The 23,621-nt window shown below is 38.3% G+C and overlaps 1 protein-coding gene across 7 annotated transcripts in view; it reads left to right on the top strand.

Moving 5' to 3' along the window:
- ANO5 (anoctamin 5) overlaps positions 1-23,621 on the top strand; it is a 60,922-nt gene that overhangs the window by 26,285 nt on the left and 11,016 nt on the right. For 4 of the 7 annotated variants that reach the window (XM_075048222.1, XM_075048225.1, XM_075048226.1 and 1 more), the window contains 11 exons: positions 1,821-1,934; positions 8,244-8,312; positions 9,514-9,798; positions 10,147-10,260; positions 12,324-12,490; positions 13,396-13,530; positions 14,771-14,876; positions 14,966-15,026; positions 16,362-16,513; positions 20,344-20,418; positions 21,137-21,359. In XM_075048222.1, coding sequence (XP_074904323.1) covers positions 1,821-1,934; positions 8,244-8,312; positions 9,514-9,798; positions 10,147-10,260; positions 12,324-12,490; positions 13,396-13,530; positions 14,771-14,876; positions 14,966-15,026; positions 16,362-16,513; positions 20,344-20,418; positions 21,137-21,359 — 1,501 coding nt within the window. Of the gene's footprint in view, positions 1-584; positions 627-1,820; positions 1,935-8,243; positions 8,313-9,513; positions 9,799-10,146; positions 10,261-12,323; positions 12,491-13,395; positions 13,531-14,770; positions 14,877-14,965; positions 15,027-16,361; positions 16,514-20,343; positions 20,419-21,136; positions 21,360-23,621 lie in introns of all 7 variants that reach the window. The other 3 variants (XM_075048221.1, XM_075048223.1, XM_075048224.1) reach the window with 2 other exon arrangements.

The raw sequence follows: 23,621 nt of genomic DNA, 5'->3' as shown, positions 1-23,621 counted from the left end.
TGGGGGGTTTTATTTATTTATTTATTATTATTATTAGTATTAGTATTAGTATTATTAAATTTGAGCCTCTTGAAGATAAACACATATCCCGGAGTATGCAGATATTATTGCTTGTGGTTTTGTCAGCTCTGGAATGACATAGTTGCAGTTCATCTTTTTATGTCCCAGTGGGTCCAACCTGACATGAGCGTAACAGAAACTTGCATGCTCTTTTCATTAGCCTGTGCTTGTTTTGTTGCCTTTGCATTGCATTCAAAGAAACTTTCTCATTGTTCCTTTTTTTTTTAAATCTGCTTAAGTAGCCAAATGATGGCAATTAGCAATTTAGGAGTCATTATTTGAAAATACCTGAGTTTATAATAAAAATTAATGCCAGCACAGTTTTGCCTTTAATAAAAAAGACATTATACTCATACTGTTTAGGAATACTTGTGTTTTCCTAATAGTTGGAAGCTTTTCTTGGCTTTCTTAAGGACACAGATTTCTCACTAGCTGTAGCTGGGGGGGTATGTGCTCGAAGCAGTTGGTTTGGGTCTTGGAGAGGAACAGTGGGCTTGCTAACTACTTGTTGGTTATTCCGGCAGAGTGGAAGGAGATATAATCTGTTCCTGAAGCGACGTCTCAGGGTAAAACAGTGATGAATGATATTGCAAGTAGCTTGGATGGCTGCAGTAATAACATGCTTCACTGTGTGATGCCTTTTGTTAACTGGGAGCAAGGTTCACAGTTATAAAGTTCTCTGAGAAAGCACAGAATTCATTTCGCGTGCATCCTTGCATGGCTTAAGAGGGAGAAGACAGAGACATATCCCTTTGAATTACTCTCTTTTTTTTGTTCCTACTCTAATAAAATAAAAACCCAATTCAGTCCTATATAAATACAATATTGCTGATGGGTGTGGTTAAAAAAACCCACCAACAACCTTCCTTAGCATGGAGGTAAATTTAGACCAGAGTATTAGCTTCTATGGAGAGCACTGTGCTGTATGAACCTCTAGTCTTGCAAACAATTTGGTAGAGCTGAATATTGATACGGTAATAAATAATATTACCTAATATTATGCTAACTTCCCTAGGAGAGTGAGGTAATAGTCTTTTTTTGCTTAACGTTAATTACTGTAGCCTAATCAGTGAAGAAGATGAATGTTGTTATTACGACATTCTGGCTGATAAATGAAAAGATGACTGTTAATAGATCAATTGGAATACTAATTACCCTGTTGCATTGATACATTTTATTAGGTTTCCCTCCCCGCAAGAAAGTAAATACTCAATTTTGAAATGTAACCCCTGTATCATTTGTGTGCATTTTCATATGTAGTCATAGCTGGGCCATATTTCTCTGTGGTGGTTGGTTTAGTGAATCTTGTTATGTAGAATACAATGCATGGAATTTACTTTTTGCTACTTGCTTCAAGTCAATGAGCAGTGCCTTAGCTGGCTTTTATATAGAGTGGCATTCTGACTAACTGCAGAAAAAAACCCATGCTGTCAAATAACACTTGTCTTGATCATTTATGACACATTGTAAAGACCGTGAAAGAATAAATGGTAGCATTGTTCACAGGTTATTGTAAATACTAACATATATTTATTCTTCATATACCAGTTATTTACATGTAGTGTTTGTGCATATAAGCAGTTAATCTTGAAATTATTTTAACTGGATGTAGCCCTTGTTAAAACTTGTGCAAGTATATCTTCAGGTATGAAGAAACTGAAGAATTGAGGCAATTTGGGGGAACTTCTTTGTCTTCTGTTATATTTTAGAGCAACGGCAATGCTTGGGTTTTTTTAATCATATGCCTATATCTTCCACAGATTGATAAAAGACATCAGAGCAAAGATTCTATTTTCTTCAGGGACGGTGTCAGGAGAATTGATTTTGTTCTCTCCTATGTGGATGATCTTAATAAGGAATGGGAAAAAAAGTTGGTAAGTTTGTCTTTTTGAGGTCCTCTGGATTCTTATCTGTCATAACCAGAATATCAATTACTAAGCCTTTCAAATAACTACACTCAGCTGGAATTGGATTTAGCTAAAAACTTGATAGCTGCATAAAAAGCCATTCCATGTACTGAATTTCTGCGTAATTCACTGTTGTGCATTATGACCCAATTAGATTTTTGGGGCTTTATTTACTGAATTGATCACTCTCCATTACTTAGGCTGGTCAGTATATTATACAATCAATGCCAAGTAATCCAAATTATTTTGCTTTCTTCATTTAACATCTTACAGTTAGCTGTGGCTTTGGTGAAGCTATCTGTAAATAGTTAAATGAAGGAGGTTTCTTCTAAATAAGCAAAGCTTTATCCAAATGAGATGTAACAATAACTTCGCCCCCCCCATCCTTTGACTTCAGTTAGAGCAGAAATGGATTCTTAGATCCAAGAATCCATGTGATTTTCCTTTTAAGACTTTTTTTTTTTTAATACTCTAAGCAAAATAAACACAAAGCTCCTCTCTGAGCTCTTCTGTGTGCTTGACTTGCTCTTTACATGTGTCTGTTCTTCTGGAAGAATATTTAAAGTGGCTTTGAAAAGAGACCTCCTATGTAACAGAGCATGACGTACAGGCTTTCTCTGAAATGCTCGTCAGTGATCATCCCTGAACCTTCCCAGCAAGACCCGGTTGCCTGAATGGTAGCAGTAGGTCAGACTGAATCAGTAAATGACATGTATTTGTTCCTTGCTCAGACTGACACTTGAGGTCTAACTTGACTAATACATAAATTCAGGCTATTTAAAAAATCCGGTACTGTGAGATGCAGTCAACACAAACAATAAATTCTATATAAGCATAATGTTTAAAAAATAATAATTACAGGGATTTTGATTATTTTGTTTTCTCTTTATTCACTGCCTTCTTTCTGACCAGGAGAGGTTACATTTACCAGCCAGTCTTTCCAATACACATCTCCACAGTTTGTTCTAAAAAAAAAAACCACCGAAAAAAACAAACCAAAAAAGACTTCATTCTCATGTAATCACATTATTCTGAAAGATAAGGCTTTCTGAAGAAAACTAATTATATGGAAGCTTATGACAAAATCATGATCAAAACTAAAGGTCTGTGAAGTAAAGAATGCTTCTCATCTATATCTTGTCATATTAAAGTGTTTCATAATTAAAAATTATAATTTCCTTTGAACAAAACTGCACAATTGTGCTCTTCAAAAAATTGCTTACTGCTTGCATTCTTTTATGAAGGAAATAATGTTTTCATTAAGGACTTATGCTGCCTATATGCAAATACGGTCCGGTGTAGAACACGGCTCCTGCATCATATACTTGTTACCTTAAAAAAAGCAAAAATGCCTGTCATCATCTCTGATGCTTTTCCCATCTTAAGCATCTCAGAGTCTGCTTTCCTCAGCTAGCCACGTTTAGGAGATTTGCTTAGGAGACCAAGGGTTATATTATAGCTGGTACCATAGGTTTATATGAAGGCATACTTTTTCAAATCCACACTGGCTCTGTGTCAGGCTGTAATCCTAGCTACGTTCCTCCTTCTACCATAAAGCAAAATACATTTTAATAAAGAAGGAAGAGGAGACCAATCAGTGTAGAGAGAAGAAAAAGATATCCATGCAAAATATGCGAAAGCAACCCTTAAAATAAACTTTTCCATTAGTCATACTCAAATAACATGAGGGAAGAAATGGAGACTATTTAGGTAATGTTTCAAGTGGGAAGGAAAACGAGCCAGATGCTCAGTCTAGGCACTTTCATATTGTGTGCAGCAATTTCCTTCTCATTGGTTTATAGGTCATTAGAGGGTGGCAGGAATCTTTGCCAGAGCAGAGGCCATGTACATGCGTGTCATTATTGACTGAAGGATTGACATGGGGAAGAACCCAAGAGCTAGTAGCTAATACTGAAGTTCCTCTTTGAAGTAAAAATGCACTTAGCTAGGAAGAAACATCTCTCTATTACAAAAGAGTAGAACATCTGGATCAAGTTTCGTGAGATTTAATTCCGTATTTCTCTGTTACTGGCAAAAGAGTTTATGGCCCATGGAAGAAGGCGTTTGGTCTGTGGCTCTGTAGGTTAGCTCTGCCATCACAGAACAGACAGGCATGAAGATATCAGTGTTATGGTGTGTGAGTTTTTACATGGTTCTTAGGGAAACTGCTAAGAAAATTAAATTTGCCCTATATTTTTGTCCAGCATAGACCTTTGTAACATGAATATGCCCATAAATTAATGCAGACTTTTTAGCACAGAAGTACTGTGCTGTTGTCTTTGTGGGAACAAGATTTAAATAGTGATGCACTGCAGCCTTTGGAATTTGTCTGACATACTGTACTTGCTATTGTACAGTCATCGCAGGAAAGAAATGTGAATTTCTGTACTACAATGATACAGCAAAATGTAACAGCTAAGAATAGAAGTGTTCATGGGAAGAGAATAACAGTTGTGACAAACGGGTTTGTTTCCTTGTCTCAAGGAAACAGCTTTATTCTGCATTTCTAAGAAGGAGATGAATAACTTCTTTGTGTGTTTTAACACAGGCCGGATACAGATGTAAGAGACGGTCTGTTCATCTTTTCTAGCTTCGTGCAGAACAAATGCATTAACAACTTTGATGCTTCCCAGAAACTTTGCAGTGCAAACTCTCTATTGAACTTGCCTTCTATAAGCTACATGAATAAATCCTAACCACAAAGTCTCTCTAAAGAAAAAGGAGGATTACATTTTTGTGAGACAATACTTTATATTTTTTCCTGAAAGCCTCTGGCAGATAAGTGGAAATATTTTACTGATGTATGAAACACATGTGAATGTGGAAAAATAAACATAATTTCTAAAACTCTCTAAGAGATTATTCAGGTGTGACCAGGACATGATCTTTATTTTTCCATAAGTGTATTTCTTCTACAAGAAACTCCAGAGCATTAGGACTCTTGGATCTCTGTGCAAAGTAACTTGTTCCTATATTTACTGGAAGCAAAGTCCTCCCGTCCCCAGTGGAGCATGGAGATAGGGAAAGAAATTTTATCTAGTCCTTTCCCACTTTTCTTCATCTCAGACAGAAACTTCTGCTTTCTCACAGGCCCCAGATAGCCCAAAGTTAGGGAGCCAGGGGCAGCAAAAAAATCAGATGCTTGTTGTTCCTGCTGCACTGTTAGGCTGCCAACTGGGAGAAGCCGCATCCCCGGCTCTGCAGGAGCAGCTGAAAACTGGGCTTGAGCCACACTGGGCACCTCTTCTTGCTGCTTTACAGAAGCCTGGCTGGTACTTGCAGAAGGAAGGTGTTTGCTGTCTCTGTTGCTGTGGAGGGCATGCAGAGCATCCTCCCAAGCCATGTGAGCAGTCCCTGCGGTGCTGCGGTTGGGCCGGTTATCTCATCCGTCTCGCCAGCCTCCCGCTCTCGTAGCTGCAGGCGGATGAGACGACAAGGGGCTTTTCCTAAACAGGCACCATCTCGCCTGAAATGTTCTTGCCAGGGAGCTGCGTGGGCAGCCTGAGCTTAATCTGAGCCCATCTGTGTTAGTCCTGTGCAGTGAATTGTGTTTTCTCAGGGTACAGCTAAGGGCAGAGTTCTTGTACGCTTTACAGTAGCATGTGATAGTTCCTAAAGGCCATATTTATTTCCCATATCCTACACGTGACTGCAGTTAAAAGTAAGCCTGAGCATCCTGATACATAAAAGGCTTTTCTAAGCTTGGTGCTCGCTCCCTAAAGGAAAGAGAAAAGCAAGGAGGAGGAATTTGATTAAAGAATAGTGTGTTGTAAACTTAAAATTATTTTATTCTCCTATTTATTGATTGTCGTTACTAGCAGTAACAGCATTGTTATCAAGAAGCAGGTTTATAAAAGTTTTCTGTCTTCCTTAGGTACCTAATCATGCAGTGTTGCATCTGCATTGGGCATATTAGTACCACTGGACTTTGGATCTTTGTTAATTTTATCGGGATGGTTCATTACAGCCAAGCATACGTTAGATGGTAAAGTTACTCTGTCTAAGTGTGTGGGATGTCTACAGCAGTGTTTGGAGAGTTGAATGACCTACTGGTCTCTCTCCTATATAGGCCACAGTGGTCTCAGACAATGTGGTTTCAGTCTTTTACAGATGCTTTGGAGAGGCTTAAGAACTGTACTTAAAACATGAGGAAGCCTACTGCTGCTGGTCTTCTGTAATGTGATGACTTATGTTGCTTCCCTCTGTGACTGCAGAGTGGCATCTATAGCAGAGTCACAAATAGGTGCACCAGGTCTAGCTTTTTAGGTTTGGGACAGTAAGCTTAAAATTCTTACAAGTACATATTAAAACAAAACAGCACTGGTCCAAGGGTACATTTTGTCCATTTTAAGCCTTTGACGGCAACAGAAGGAATCCAGTATTTTGGCAAGAAGAGGGGGAGCATTGTTTTGGGGTTTTTTTTGCAGTGGACTGATTTCCTTTTGAAGATGGTTGTTTCAAATGACTGGAAAGTTCAGTACATTGACATGGGTTTCGGAGAAGGTGACTTATGGGAAGAGAGCAAGGTGGTAAAAAGAGTGTAATTTCTGTTAGAGCACTGCAATTTATCACACTAAGTGCATAGTAAGGAAAGATCAGTAAGATGGGGCCAGACCTTTGACTCCGTCTGTTATTAAGCTGCACAGCTGGAGGAGGAGCTGGCTGGTGTCTCTGGTGGCAGAAAGCCTCTGAGCTGACTCGCTTGGCTCTTCTCCAGAGTTTGCTGGGGAAAAGAACGCATGCCAATGTGCTTTGTTTGGAGAAAGTGTAATCCAGAGTAACGCGTAGCTTCGGATACCAGGCTGGAATGTCAGCTTTAATATAGCACTTTCAAATGTAATCATAAATCACCTTGTAGTTGTATTGTTCTCTATTAGATCAGCAGGTCAGTGAATGAGTTCTCTGGTGAGTTTATACAGGTGCGTGTAGGCAGGTTTTTGAGATACATTAATTAAAAAACAGTGCATGGAATAGCATTTGCCCCCAGCATGTGCTAGAACTCGGGAATTATCATATTTTTAAGTTTATCTAGGTCAGTGTCTGATATAATATCTAATAATATTTGGTAAAATCAGATGCGACAGATAAAAATGCAAGGCCACTAACACAGGAAAATGTATGAATACATCTTAACATAGATTTGAGGGCCGTTAAAGCTATTCTTTGTATTCATTTATCTGAGTAGTTTATGCAAACTGAAATGCAAATAGGGTAGCCTGCTTCTCACAGATATGCAGGAAGAGGAAATTGGCTGAAAACTATGGTGTTTGGGGGTTTTTTTAAGTGTGTTTGAAAAATGTCATTTAAGACCTTTCAATAGAGAAAACTTCACACAGCATTGCAGGTTTTAGCTAGAAATAAATTGGTAGTCTAGCTAGTGCGTTCTGAAGAGGCTAGGGCTCAGTATTTAGCTTAACTTGTAGTTATCCTGGCAGTTCTTCAGCAAGGTTTATGTAATTAAAAGGAAATTAATTCAGTCTCTCAATAGGAGCAAAAATTCTACAGAGAAGGAGGGGAAGAAAATGTTCTTACCTAAAGACACCACCTAGGAATTACTTGGCAAAATACAGACTTCAAGAAAAGCCTCAAAGTCAGAGGTCATGCAGCCATCCTGCACTGCCACAGGCAGGTTTGTTTATTTCTGCATGAAGTCCACACTGACTTTATGCAAGCTAAGTATATGTAAGCTTACACGTGATGATTTGTTAGTCTTATCTAGTTTTACAGTTATGTTGTTTGTGAAGTATACTGTTTGAATTGTCTGTAATCAGTACTTGAACATCTGTATCAAGCTTGATAGTTAAACTGGTAAATAGATGTCACTATAAACGATCAGTCTTCCACACGCTTCCAGAATTTCTCTTTTCATCTCGTTCTAACGTTCTCTTAGAAATATAGCTAAAGTTGAACAATAACACACCACACACACCACCCTCCCGAAGAGCCAAAAATGCTCAAGACGCATGACTTCATTTACTTCTCTGGTTAACGAGGTTGCACAGTTTTTGAGCCTATTCCTAACAAATAGGTTTCCTGTTGCTAGTCAATGCAATTCCTGATGTGTTGCAATCACTAGGCTGGCCTTCACTCAGCAGTGGCCTGGTATGCATCGGCTGGATTTTTGTCTGTTGGTCTGCTTTCTTTCACAAAGGTCACATAGCATTAAGGGGTTGTTATCAAGGCAGTGAGGAGGAGTGAAACTCAGTGAAGTCATCGGTAAGTGATCAGTTAGTTGCTAACTTCATCAGTTAATAAAGTGTGTTTATTTCTTTTCAGGAAAGAAGAAGAGAATTTGAGAGCAATCTGCAAAAAGCTGGTTTGGAACTAGAAACAGAAGACAAGAAGGTAAAAAAAAAAAAAAGAGAGAAAAATTAGGACCAAAGAAATAGACCTGCAAATTATTAATTAATATATACCACTTTGTTTCTTTGAGAAAAATTTTAAATTATTCTAGCGGATTTCAGTGGAATGTGACTAATTTAGGTGAAAGCTTAATGTGCTTATTTGCATTATTTTTCCAGATACGTTCACAAGAATTGTAGAAGCAAAGAATTTTGATTCAGGAGGAAGTGATGGCTTTTGATTTCATAACAAAAATAAATCAGTTCCAAAATATCTGTGACTTTGTTTAAACACATGTAAATGGGAAGTATGCTTACAGCTAGATTTAATCCCACCTAACAACTAGTAACATATTTGGAAGTCAGTGAATGGATTAGCATACGTCCACTGCACATTGTAATTATGAGGAAGGACCCTGATGTAACAACTTGAGGTTGTTTGAGTAGTGTTACTCTTTTGTTTAAGAACTGGAGAACACGGGATGCTGATTTATTCAATCAGCATGCTTTGTCCTGCCAGAGACTGAGTGGGGGAAAATAACTCTTGATGAAGTTCAGACTCTGTAACAGCCGTAGATGGGGATTCATTGAGCAACATGCTAAAAATACCTTCTGATTGCCATTTTCTCCTGTGTATGCAGAGGAACACTAGAACAACATATACTGTTGGGTGAGGCCTATGGTAAGGTTATTCCTTACTATAGCTGCGAGGCTGTAACAGATCTTAGCTCTGGCTGGTAACTCCTTTTTGTAAGGCGTCTTGTATGCTCTACTCTGCCGTATGAAAACTGCCACCTCCAGGAAAGAGAACAGCTCTACAGTCCAGCAGGGTGGCCTGCAGGACGTGTGGGCTGCCAAGTGGCCAGCCCTGCGTAGCAAACCCTTGTGTTTCCAATGCGCTCAGAGCGTAATGAGAGTATTCAGGCCTCGGTGTACAAGATTAATGTAGTTTGAAAAGCTTTTGTGAGCTTTTAGTAGCGCAAAGATTATCTTCATGAACAGCCAACCATTCGGATAAGCTTTTCAGTTAGAAAAAAAAAAAATATATATACACAAAAAGTCCCCCTATTGCCCCCTCCTTTTTTTTTTTTAAAAAACTTTCAAAAATATGTAAAAGGCAATAAATTTTGTATAAGAACCGTTCTCATAAATCTTGCAATAAAATACAGTTTAGTCTGATGTCTGATTTAACTTTCCTGGGGCAGGAATCTGAAGATGGCAAGATTTATTTTGTGAAGATCCATGCCCCATGGGAGGTTCTGATCACATATGCAGAAGTGCTGAACATTAAAGTTCCCATCAAGGAAAATGATATTCCCTCAACGGTGGAGAACCCCCTGGACTGTATGCTTGCACCGCTCAGGCTCCCTGAGAAGGTGATGCACCCTGAACCGGATTATTTCACAGCACCGTTCAGCAAGGACAAGCAGGAACTGTACCTCATTAATGACGAGAGCACTTTCTTCTCACCATCCATGAGAAACAGAATAGTACGTATGTCAATTTGCCTGCTTCTATTTACATGTAGATTTACGCGGTCCCGATAGAATATTCATGCAGAGGAGGAGTATATAAATCTGTGGGTAAGTATGAAGAAGCCAAGGTGCCTGTGCATCTTTCTTAGAAATCTGGAATACTATTTGTTGGAATGGATCTTCTGGACGTCTACAAGGCAGGCGCACCCTCAACGGTCTCATACAGGGTCAGGCCTTCTGAAGAAACACTTTTTGCTTTTGCGTATTGTTCCTGCAGATTACACACAGTGCATAACCATTATAGGTTTCCGTTAAATAGCCTTAAAGCAGGAAAGGACTGAAATTCGTGTGTTTGAATCTCAGGTTAATTATATTCTTACACGTTGCCCATATGGAACAGAAGAAGGGAAGAAAAAATTTGGGATTAAGAGACTGCTAAATAATGGCACCTATTCAGCTGCATATCCTCTTCATGATGTAAGTATTTTAGCCTTCTGCTCCCCTGAGCATTTACCAGTGTTTTTACTCTTTTACCTACTGTGACATTTGCTGTTTCGAGCAAAAATGAAAATGTACTCAAGCCCTTCCCTTTGTCCCAGTAATTGATTCTGGTTTATAATACACAAGACATATCTGCCAGCCCTACTATCTGGCTTTTATGTGCTGACATGTTTCTTCCTATGGATGAGTTTCTGGCATATACTTATATGTCAGTCACATAATTTGTAAGAGGCTTATTCCATAGTATATTCCTATGATGTCTATGATAGAGATTATGGGATAGTACATTACAAAGATTATAACAAGGAGTGAATACCTACTGTAGATGCATACATTCAGCCGTGTGTATGTACAAGGTGTGTACATACATATACAGTAGTGCATACTACCTGAAGTTATATAAATACTCTTGGGATCATACTGTGTTGGGACTGAAGTCAGATGAGTTGCATGAGCCCCGCAGTTCAGTGTGCGGTGGTCACTTGTCCATCTCCTAGTGAGCTTTGGTGAGCAACTGCAAATACTGGAAGTGTGGTAAGAATGGTAAATACTGGTGTTTAGTTTTGCTGTAGGGTCAATTTTTAGTACAACATGTGGATTTAGCCCTGAAGTCCCTTGGAGAAAACAAGAGAGATGGGTTACTCTGTTTTATGGTCTTTTTTTTTTAAATGAGGTTTTGGTTGTTTGGGTTTTTTTCCTTCTGAATGTTGTGTTTAATTCATTGGTTAAATCTTAAATTCTCTCCTTGTTTTTAATAGTTATTTCAGATTTGTCACAATGCTTTAGTGAACTTAAATTGCTTATTTATATCTGTGAATTCTACCACAAGATATTTTTAAATACTTTATATAGATTTATGTTTTTAAATGTTTCAAATATTTATTCCTCCCTTAGAAAATGAAAAGAAAAGGATGAATGGACATTCTTTAGGTTTTCAGGGGGAAAGTTTAGCTGATCAGAGTCTAGGCTGTAGAAGACTAGTCTAGGCTGGGAAGTACTTTTTACTGTTGGGACTACCAAAAATACAGGCAATAAAAAACAGCTGTACAAGAATCTCTTCTATACAAGTACAACCAACCTTAAATGCTAAGAGATTGTATGAAAAAAATCCAAAAATCATGAGACAGACTCTCAAATTATTGTCTAAAAAATAACTATTTAACCTTTTAAAATGTTTTAAAAATGCAAACTTTAGGTTGTTTAAACTTCTTGATTTCTGTTTAGAAACCGATTTTCATGCTTTACTCTGTATTTGAGAGACATTCAGAAAAAAAGAAAACCAAGATCACAAACTGAATATTTGACGTAGCCAAAAATTTCTAAAGGCAGAGTTCTACAACACGAAATAAAATTACAAGATCTGTCAGAAACTGTGGTTATTTTGTGCTGTTTCATTTCTAGGAAACTGATGAAGTTCCAAAATTTTCTTAGTATTTGACAGGTAGATACATGATAGTGACGAATACCACTGAAGTTAGTTAGTGTCAGAATTTCATTTTGCATGCCCTCGCCTTACAACTTTAGAAGCCACAGCACAGAGTACATTATAGTGCTATGGCTGGAGGCAGGAAACAACTTAATTTATGTCCCCTAGTTTATATCTTTCGGCGAAATGCTTTTGGCTTTGCAATTTACAATGAGACTGAAGTATAGAGAAGGATTTAAATTTGCATTATTTTTAATGAAGTCGAGTAAAATAGTGGTTTTCTACTTCAGGGAAGCTTCAACTTCTGCAGTTGCATATGCTACACCAGTGTAAAGGAACAAACCATTCGCTGCAGTAATCTACCCGTGCAAATGAGTATGTTGTACGAACACAACCCTGATGTAATGTAATGTGGTGTGGTTACAGTACAGGCTAACTTAATGTCTAAGATCGATAGATGTTTTCTGAAAATGTGTGTTATCTTGAAACATTACATATATAAAAAGAGTTCAACTTAAAGTGGTGGAGTGCTAAGTTTGAATTTCAAATTAGTTTAATTGGCACAATCTTAAAAGGGATGCATCATCATTAATGTTTGTTTCTTTCAATGTAGTATTTGAGTCTGTCGATGAGGTGTTTTGCCTTTACTCTGATTTGCTCGCAGTGCCAGTACTGGAAAAAGGCAAATGATCCAAACTGTGACAATGAGAGATACACGCTGTACATGGAGTGGGCCCGTTTCTTGCGGTTCTACAAAGAGCAGCCTTTGGACCTCATCAGGTAAAATACTGCCTGTGTTTTATTATATTTACTCTGTTTTCATCATAATATGAGCAGTACTCGTTAGTACCTTGATCCTGCTGGGAAATTCTTACTACTTTTGAGATCCGATGAGAATCGGATACTTAATTGGGCACTAGGTCCTTGGAAGACACGACACAGGTTTTTACTAGTAAGTGGAAAAATGCTTTATCTCAAATCAAGACTCTTTCGATCTAGCCAGTGCTCCCAGGGTCAGGTATATTACAGATAATTCACCTGTAGAGGAACACATAGGAAGAATACCTTGCATTTTATAATCAATATCTGCCACAATTTTTAAAGGTTGATTTGAAATTTTGAAATTTCAACACAGACTTGAAAGAACGCTTATAAAATCAGTTTTGAAGCTTGACTCTTAATTTAGTACTAAACCCAAATTTAAACTGACCTTACCCAAGACATCTTTGATTTAGCTCATATGATGTAACAAAAACATTACTTTATTCGCAGGTTACAGTTGCCCCATTTGAAACACAACCAGTTGTATTTCTGTGAAGTACTCATTTATTCTAACCACATGATCCAGACTGTTGTGCCCAGTTTCATTTATATAACTCCTTGGAAAATCAAAACATTAAATCTTTGTTTACATTATCCTGTGGGAAGGAGAAAGAGTGATTTTAAAGCTGGAGCTTCTACTAGGAGGAAAACCAAAGAGAGACTATATATTTGGTTCATTCAGCTTGCGTAACTTCTTCTCACAGCTAGCTTCAAATCTCATTTTTCCAGTGTACATCAATGCATTTACTCTTCTGTTAAATGAGAATTTTGCCAAGTGTTTCATTTTGACTCTGGCCAGTTTGCTCTATTGCAGTTTTAAACTTTGCTTTGTATTCCTATTAATTGCATTTTTTTGTATTTAGGAAGTACTATGGTGAGAAGATTGGAATCTATTTTGCGTGGCTAGGATTTTACACTGAGATGTTATTCCTTGCAGCAGTTGTTGGCTTAATCTGTTTTCTTTATGGCTTGTTTACAATGGATGAAAATATGAGCAGGTGAGTGTAATGTTGAAAATCTCCTGCGTTTATAATAGGAAAAGCTAAGCAATGTGAAAATTTTGTTCTTGCAAAAAAACAGGTAACAAGCTTTTAAAGCTTGTTAGAGCAGGCAAATTTGTTCTTCAGCTATCTTTTGTTGACTGAAATGGTGGTGGACAGCTAATGCAGAACTTGTGACTATTAATTAGACTCAATTTGTAGGTGAAAAGCAATATTTTATTGCCATTTGGCAATAGCTTTTTATATTGGAGTACCTGCAATACATAAAATCCTAAGAGTACCACTGACTTCTCTCAAAATTGTTTGTTTCAAGTGTTTATTGTTGCCTTAAGCTTTCCTATTTTAACCTGTCTTGCAGAGTAGTCCATTGACTTTTTTGTGTAGGTCATCATTTGTACTAACTACCAAAAGCATGAGTACAGGACAGATCAGCAGTGTTCTCCCATCAAAGAGGGATCCGGTATCTCGGAAGCCGGAGTTTGCTTCTTTTTAAATGAGCATTGTATTTGTTTCTTCAAGGGTCCCAAGATCTATTGTATTCAGGGATGAGGAGGGGGGGAGGGGAGGAAAAGGGTGTTGACGTTTCATTGTTCACTGGTTTTTATAAGAAAGCTTCCAGAAAATTTTGAGTTTTAACCATAAAAGATGAATAGGTTAAAAGTATCATCCCTTCTATTGAATTACGTCATTTTGAGACTTACATTTTAACTAGGTTCAGAATTCACCTGAGAATACTGCTATACGTGTTCTGATTTCTCTGGGTACTAATGGGCTATCATAGGATTGTAAACTTCGCCCACTGTAGTAGTTAAATTGAAGTAGCAAGTTTTACTGTAGATATCAAAGCTGAATTAATACCTCTGCCTTTAGAAAAGGTTTTTTGAATGCATTACTGACCCGATGAGAAATAACATGGTTTATATCTCGCCTGAAAGCAGTGCGTGTGCAGTACAGCTCCTTACAGACTTCTGGTTCATTACTGATAGAATCAGAAAGCCCATACCAAGTGAATTGCTAGTTCTTCTCCTTGTAGCAGCTTCTACATTTCTTGGCTTGCCCTGACCAACCACAGGTTAACACCAGTGGATGTGACAAGACTTGGCATCTTCTCTGTGAAGATGCAGATGTTGAGCTTTGAACAAATGAAATTCTTCGTTATTTTTTTTTAAAATAAATTTCATATAGCAGCTCCTCAGATGCTGTGAAAAGAGATACTGTACAATGTTTTTCTCCTCAGCAAAGAAATCTGTGACCCTGCAATTGGAGGAGAGATCATCATGTGCCCTCTTTGTGACCGCGAATGTGAGTACTGGAGACTGAACACGACCTGTCAGTCCTCAGAGGTGAGTATCTGGTTCTCCAGCCACTTGTCGTTTTTGTTCATACTGAAAACTGGTTTGGTGCTGACCTGTTCCTGTATATTCTGTTGCAGTATTCCCATTTGTTTGACAACGTGGCAACTCTTTTTTTTGCCATTTTCATGGGCATATGGGGTGAGTACATTTGATAAGTTTTATGTCGAGCAATAAGGAGATCTTGGCCGAACTGCTGAGGGACACTGGAAGTGGAAAGAAGGGGAATAATGGCTTCACTCTAATATCCTGCCTCAGATGCAAAAGTGATGAAAAAGTAAAAATAGTTTAAAGTTAGAGGAATTGAACTTAAAAAAACCAAACAAAACCCAGCAGATATCTAGGATATCATAAGCATTGTGTACTCGTAACTGCTAACATTTGTTTCTTTCCTTAGTAACCTAAGACAGAGTGGTCCAACCTTATGCAGCCCTTGTAAGAGTCCTCTCTGCTAGGCCCTGCATGTTATCAGTGAGAGAGTAGAGTGCTTTTGTGTCCTTTCACTGGATGGTGGTCCATCACTACTACTTTATTAGCACCACTTTTAGGATGAGAATTGGTTGGCTTCTACTCCAGTGAAGTTCATACATGGTAGTATGTTTTGATGATGCAGAAATAGGTGGATTTCCTGAATTTTTCTCTATAGGCATGGTTTCACACCAAGTGATACTTGTTCAGTATATTAATCTAATATAAGCATTTCATTAACACAGAAAGTTCTCTGTGTGCTAATAGAAAATCTATTTGTGTATTTGTTATCAAAAGATCTAGCCACTAACATTTTTCATAGAGAATTTTCCCCAAAAAATTTGAGTGAGGTGATGTTGTATGGGTGTTTAACTAAACTTTTCTTGGTTTACATTTTGAAGTAGTTTATAGTGGGCTTTTAAAATGTTACGTAGTATTATAATTTCTATAGTTGTTTATTTTATATGTGAAGTCAGTTCCCTCTAGTGTCTTAATTAAGCCAGCCTCACTCTTGATCATATGAAAAGCATCAGATATTCACCATCTTAAAAATGACCATGATATCAAATAATCGTCAAAAAGCAACAGAAATCTTTGAATGTACTACTTGAAATCAGTTCTGCTTATTTGTAGTAGTTGTTCATGTGTTACAGGTTTATACACAAGCAATTGGTTGAATTATCATGTTCCTTTGTTAATTCTGTGTTGCTATTTGCATATGAAAAGTAGTTAAACTGTGATTGAACACAGTTGTCATAACCATGGGAATACCTATATCCTGTCTTGACATCTTCCCTACTTCTGGAATTCAATTAGCTAATAAATTACTTAATCCCTATTATGGTCTTAGCTGTGAACTTCAATAGGTAGTCAGTAAAAATAGATGGTTCACACTGTGAGGATAAATAGTAGACTGCAGAAGAGAAGCCAGTGCAGAAATAAGTTTAACTCGCTTCATGAACTTGTTCACTTCTCCCTTAACTGTATTTTAACGCTTCCGAATTGCAGTTACACTCTTCTTGGAGTTTTGGAAGAGACGGCAAGCTAGACTGAAATATGAGTGGGATTTGGTTGATTTTGAAGAGGAACAGCAACAACTCCAGCTGAGGCCTGAGTACGAGGCAAAATGCACCCAAAAGAAGAAGAATCCTGTAACTCAGGTAATGAGCGTGCTGGTTGACATGCATGGAAATTCAGTTGTATGTTGAAAGTTTGATAATGTGTGAGCTCTGTCTCAGGAACAAGTCTGTACCTTGTGGCTAGGTAAAGATTTGTGTGACATGTGTAAGATATGCCGCATTTATATTGAAGCAGGACAGGCCCTCAGCTGTTACTTCTCCACAGAGCAGTGTTTGACAGCAGTGAGTTTGGCTGAAATATGTAGAACGTGATGCCGACCACACCCTCACTGAACACAGTAGGTTGCATCAAATATCAAAGCAGAATTTGGTAACACATCGTTTTCTCGCTGGAGGCATCCCGTTGACGAGTGCCGAGGTTTGGGCTTTTTGACTACTACCAGAGATAAACAGTTTAACTGCCGAAAGCAGCATGGCTGCGTTAGTGTCAATAAATCCAGGGGTCTCTTTACCCTGGCGCAGAGCTGTTGCGGTGCTGTCGTCCAGCTTTCCAGTCTGAAGGTAACAGGAACTGAAGGCTGTCAGCACGTGACAGGCATGCCCCATCTCTTGGACCATGGCTCTCTTCCTGCAGATGTCTCTTGTTATCTAGGCTTTGAGACACAATAAATGAGAACATGGGGGGTTGCCTCTGGAGTGTGTGCATAACTTTCATTAATTATCCTCTATTGATTTTAATTTCCACTGGAAACCGATACGTTAAATCAGGAATACAAAGGCAAAGTTGATAGCTTTCACTTGGCTAACACCGTCTTTGCAGTGTCCTTCATGTTCCTAGGTAGCCGTCTCTGAAATCTTCATGCCTTTAAAAGCACTCTTTCTCATCCCTACACAAGGTATGAAGAAGCAGTTGTCTTGATACAAAGATACATAAGTGGGACAAGTTGAGGTTTCGCTTCTGATACACAACTACTTTGGGGAATGCTAGAGAGATGAAGGTTGCTGAAGCCCGTTGTCTGAAATCTAATTGAGATACAATTAACCACACTATTTAACTCTGTTAAACACTCTATATAAATACTTATTAAATGTTAATTGTCTTCATTTCAATTTAATTTAGGTATGAGTTATTTGACCAAGTTAGGGATCAGATTGTTGCATTCCAATACAACATCCACCACCTCAATTTGATGTATTTTTAAATCATCCTTCCTCTTCCTAGAATTGCATATAAATAACTTATTTTCACTAGTTGTAAGTATACTTAGATAACACAGGCCTCAGAAAAGAAATAGAAGCTTAGCCAGAACATGGGAAGAATCATTGTTTTATAAACAGTCGCCCTCTCTTTCAGGGCTTGTCTCCTTAATTATTAGGAAATACGTACACTAATTTATTTCTCATGAGACAGTTTTTCTGTCTCTCCTTCCCCTTCTGCACGTGCAGCATTAATGCTGTTGTTATACCTGTAACTTGTACGCTGGACAAGTTACACAGAGATCTTTGATAACTACGCACTATGATTTTGAGCGTGGCTCTGCTGAGGTATTGATTTCTGCATGCTCAGGAAAACAGTTTCAGGTAAATAAATTTTTGATTAGCTAGTTCAGCTAGTTCACACAGGCGGCCCTTGTGCGTTCTAAAGTAACGGACTGCAGCAGAGGGTAATTGTGTGAGGACAGGGAAGTCGTGGGCTGACTCGGAAGCAGTGGTTACGTACAGTGTGGACCAAAACCCTTAGTCTGGTGGGGTGAATCACCTGCAGCAGATGACAGCCAAAGGTGGCATGGGTGAGGTGCGTTTTTATAACTGTCCTGAGGGAGAAGATTGTTCTTTCTCTAAATTCATGCAGATCTCTTGGGTAGCATGGTTTGTTTGGACTTTCTTTAGGAAATAGAAATTGGACAGTAATATATTTTTCTTATCTCAGAGTGAGGTACTGCACTGGTCTGTGCTTTCTAAGTATGCATTAACAATTACTGTAAAAATTGAATGACTGTACAATCCTTTCATTTTATAACACATCAATTTATTACCTTGGTGGATTTTCAGAAGCTTTTGTGCAGCAGAGTTTAGCAGCGATCCTTATCAATACCCAGTTATAGCAAACCATACAGGTTAGCCGCGCTGTAGTGTAATTTCCTTTCATTAGATAACATGCAGTACTGAACATGTGAAAGGACAGTGCTTTCAAATAAGTTAGTTCCGCAGACTGATAAGATAATATGGATACAGGTCACTGAGGTTTTTGCATCCCAAGGCTGGCTCTGCTTTGCTCAGAAAATTATTTCCTCATTATTCCTGGCCATGATTCAAAGTTCTAGGTGCACTGAAACAGAAATTGCCCATCTTGAGGCTTTAATTAACACCTCATTTGCTCATGATGCTCAGCCATCTAGCTAGATCATAGCTAAAATCTGGTTTTGCTGATTACAGTAGAATCTTAATTTACATAAATAATGAAGCATTCCATTCAAACTTGGGCTCTGTCATTGCATATTATTGCTTACATTTTGTTCTAAAGTAGAAAACTTGTTGAATAGCCTAGAATATGTGAAATATTTATTCTTAGTATAGAATATATGTATTATTTATTAATACAAAATAAGTATAAAATGTTATGAGCCTATGTAAAGTCACCTGGTATCTATGCTCTTATCTTCAGCTGTTTTCTATAGTTCTGTTAATAGAGCCTTTAACTGTTACCGCCTTCAAAAAACTTATTGTGACTTGAGACTACAGTATTGATAATTGCGTTTAGTAAGTATACTTAGGCAGATACAGGCAGTATATCTCTCCTGAGAGAACAGCACATTACGCTTCAAACAAAATCACATGCGTATGAGCATGCCGATTGAAGAATATCACCATCGGGAAGCAATGCTTGTAAAACAACTGCTACTGCTTGGCTGTGTCAGGGAGAAACGTGCAGCTCAGTTGCGGCCATTGTATTCAGCATAATTACGCCACGTTATGCCAGTGCGTTCGGCACGTTCTGAGCTTTTGTGCAACAGAAAATAAACTCCCTTCAACAATGTTTTACAGGTTCAATACCTTCTGTTGTCAAAACAAGCATTTCCTGGTTCAATATGCTTATTGATAATATACTTAATATTGCGCTCACGTGTAATCGGTGCCCCTTTGTCCAAGAGGAGCATAAGCATACTACAATGCCCTATCCGAAAGATTTATCAAATTCAGATTATTTTTTACTAAGTCTTCTTCCACTGCCATTAGTTCTTAAATGATCCTTTCTTAACACATGTAATCTGGTATTTTAGGAATTAGAATTGGTTGCAAAAAAGAGAACTTTACACGAACATGGAAAATTGTTCATGTGCTATATGGGGATACTCACTTGGGTAAGACCTAGCTGCCTGATGCTGCAGCAGAGATTGGCAACTAATGAATGTAGCCATTTCTTCAATTAAAAATAAATTGAAGGAGTGGAGGAAAACTCTCTCTGGCTGTGTGGAAAAATGTGGTCCATCCAAATAAATGACCATTTTAAGAAACCTCAGTGTGAAGAATTTCCAGAAATGCAGTCCGGTTTTGGACTCAGAGCTGTATGACAGCTGACCTAGCATTAGAGTAATAGTTGTGTCCTGTTCATCTAATGAAGGAGGTGTTCTTTTTCCTTCAGCTATTGATTGATTTTTGCAAAGGTTTAACCATTCTTTCCAAGTACTGTCTTTACTTTACAGCATTGTTATGGCCACTTCTGTGCTGATCCTTTTGCCCCCAGCACATTCAAAACCCATGTCCTATCGGCCCTTGTAGAGAGGGGAGTTCTAAAGGTTTTCCTCGGATGTGGGCACTTTCACACAGCTGATGAGAGCTCTGTGTGCTGCTTGATGTTACAATAAGATTATGGATCTGTGAACTGTGCTGTGCTTGCTTGACTGTTTCAGGAGATGGAGCCTTATTTGCCTATAACTAGCCAGGCTGTGCGGTTCTGCGTCTCGGGAACTACAGTGTTGTTCTGGGTGAGCATCTTTTTGAATCATCATTTTAATGTATATCAGAGTTGCTGATCATCCCTGATCATGACATTAACACAAACTGGTTTTAATCATGACATTAACATATGCTTTTACTGTTGTCCTGCAGATTTTTCTGCTGTCGTGCAAAATGCAATTCAATTCAGATTTTAAAAAAAAAAAAAAAAACCAAACCCTTGGAAAAGCCATCATTAATTATTAATTTGATTGGACATTTTAGCATAGGGATAACTTTCTCTCTGGCTTATGTGCTGTTATCAGACCATACTGAGAAAACTTGTAGTAAAGGCAAAAAAACCCCCCAAAAATATTATTCATTACAATTAAATATCTACTTATTCCTCTTTAGAAATATCTGCAGAGTGAATTTCAGAGCGGACAATATAATCTAACTTGACCCTTCCATCTCCATTTCTATAAGTCTGTATTCTTCTGCGCTATTTTTTTTTTTTTTTTTAGTACCGGTATAGATTGTCTGCTTTTTTGTGTGCGTTAACAGAATAATTTTCTTGGGTTTAATGTATGTAATGTAACAAATTATTTTGCCTGTGTATTTTGCATTTCAGTGCTGCTGAACTCATACCCATAAAGAATAAAATTTTAAAAACTAGAAAGCATGATGATCTACATCTTATTTCAAAAGTTGCATGCATATAGCTATACTGAGCTGTAAGCGTATTTCAAATCTCTGTCCTTTCCTTAGGTGTCTCTGATTATAGCTAGCATGATAGCTGTGATCGTGTATCGTCTTGCGGTGTATGCTGCCTTTGCCAGCCTGATGGAGAACACTCAAACTTTACAGCCCATCAGCGGATTACTGACCCCTCAGCTGGCAACTTCAGTCACAGCCTCATGCCTGAATTTTGTCATCATCATGATACTGAATTTCTTATATGAGAAAATAGCCATCTGGATTACTGATATGGGTAAGCGGTGTACCTGAAGACAAAACTTTGAAGGAATCGCTAAAGGTAGAACCCAGCTGGAGGTGCTCTATGTACTTGTTCTCAGCTCAGGCACAGTGGGAGCACTAGGACATTAGTCTGTAGCTTGCAGCAATGACTCAGTTGTATCCATGACCATACTGAACATTTTCCCTGCATTTGAATAGTTATCATAAGCTGGTTTCTCTTAGTATAATGTTTGCTTATATTAAAACTAGTCTACAGAGACAACCATAGTTCTGAACATGATTAAAAATTATCATGTGTTATAGCAGACTCACCAGAACAGGACCAAACTGTCTTGATTTAGCAGTATTTCAATTAGAAATCCTGAAGATACATTTTTAAAAATAGATCACAGCTTTCACAGCCATCTTTACAAGAAAAAGGACTAAATAATCATGTCTCTTACTTTGGGGGAAAAGGTAGGACACTGGGGCATGGGGTAGGACAGTATTTTTTCCAGGGTTTTCTCTTGGCACTATTTCCCTTAGCTCTGGATTTACAGATTTGGAGTTAATACAGATTGAAGGCAGAGATTGAGCAAGTTGAGAAGTTGGGCCCAAGATGTGTCATTGTGGCTGTAGCCATTGGTAGCATTACTTGCAGTAGGCTCACTCCAGAGCTGGAGGAGCTAGCAAGCAGGCCCAGAAAGATCTATTACTTTTGTAGCAGATTTTTATGTTTGACTGTTGCTTGCTTGCTGGAAATATCCTTCCCTAGAGCCCTCCTTATGTATTTTTCTTTGCCCTTAATCATTTAGGTGTACAAGTCCCTGCAGGTGCTTTATAGAAAGAAATAATTGCACAATATTCAGCTGGGGAGGGAGAGCTGAAAGTATTAGGTATTTGTAGTTTGTATAGCTGTCCAAAACAGCTGGGTGGTCTTTTTTTAATGAGGTCTTATGAGCGGAATCAAGAATTGAAAGGTGTTTCTTGCAGAAGCTTAATGGGATGTTGTGTTGGGTTTATTTTGAGTTATCGTGGGCCATCTCTTGTCTCGGAGAACTGCTTATCTCACACAGCCAAATTAGACCAAAGAAAGACAGAACGAGTAGTAAGTAAAATTGCCCCTAGCAAAACCAAAACCAAGCAGAAAATAGTCTTTTTTTTAGTCTTTCTTTTTTTGAAGGGCATGAATTACAAGCATGAAGGCTCAGCAATGTTATTTCGCTGCTTGCAAGTGTGGAGGATTAATTTCTTAAGTGTCAGCCCTACCTGTGGTTATCAATTACAGAAGGAAAATCACTTTACTTTTGTGGGACTGCCGCCCTCCTCTGGCAGCCGCGGCAGCTGCGCTTAGCCCAGGCTTAGAGACACGGCTGGGTCCAGGCTGTGAAATGTTGGCTGCGGCTGTCAGGAGTGTCTCTTCAAACTCTCTTCACTCTTGAATATCTTAAAAAGGTTAGGCCAGATTTTGCTTTCCGCCATGCAGGAATAACCTGCTTCTGGTGCTCTGAACGTTGCGTGTCTGACATAAACATTTGAACAATGACAATAAAAATATTTTGATGAGCTGCGACCTAGGCAGACTACATCACCTGTGTACTGCCTTCTCTATAGTACACTCTGATGTCAGGTTCCCAATAAATACCCTGTGTTCTTCTGTCATGCAAATTTATGCCAAGCTTGCAAATGTTATTTTACTCGGATATGTAAAAAAACTTTAACATAAGGCAGGTGAGTTCAACACGTCTGTCAAGTCCTGACCAATTCAGAGGGACTTGAATGCTTGTGGTATACTTTCTTCCCCTTTTTCCCAGCTCGAATTAGTTATTTGTTACCGTTTAACAGGATGTTTTACCAATAATGCGCTTAGGGCTTCCTGCTACCTTTAAAAATGTAAACGTGATGGAGAATGTGATTATGAAGGTAGCAAAATCTCAAGCAAAGGCTTGGTGATGTTCAGTACCACCGACATGCCTGCATCCTTCCCTATTCTTCTCCCCATTATGAGTCTCATCTTTCAGAGGCACAGGGCCCATCCAGTTTCTGCTGACTTCAATATATTACACACATACAGCATATTGAAAAAAACAGTACTGTAACATACTTCTCTGCCACAAAGAAAAACAAATTCTTTATCATGTGCATTGCCAACAGTGAAATTTTTGTACTCTAGGAGACCCTGCTAGTTACTGTTTGAGAATTGCCTTGGATCTCCTAAAATAGTGTAGGCTTTGGGGATGGACAAGTGCTAATGGACAGTATAAAGAAGGGAAAATTGAAGTTTATAAGAGTTTCA

Source organism: Buteo buteo, chromosome 16 (assembly GCF_964188355.1).
Source record: "Buteo buteo chromosome 16, bButBut1.hap1.1, whole genome shotgun sequence".
NCBI lineage: Eukaryota > Metazoa > Chordata > Aves > Accipitriformes > Accipitridae > Buteo > Buteo buteo.
Note: the sequence above shows the minus strand (reverse complement) of the source record. Positions and strands in the feature narration are given on the sequence as shown.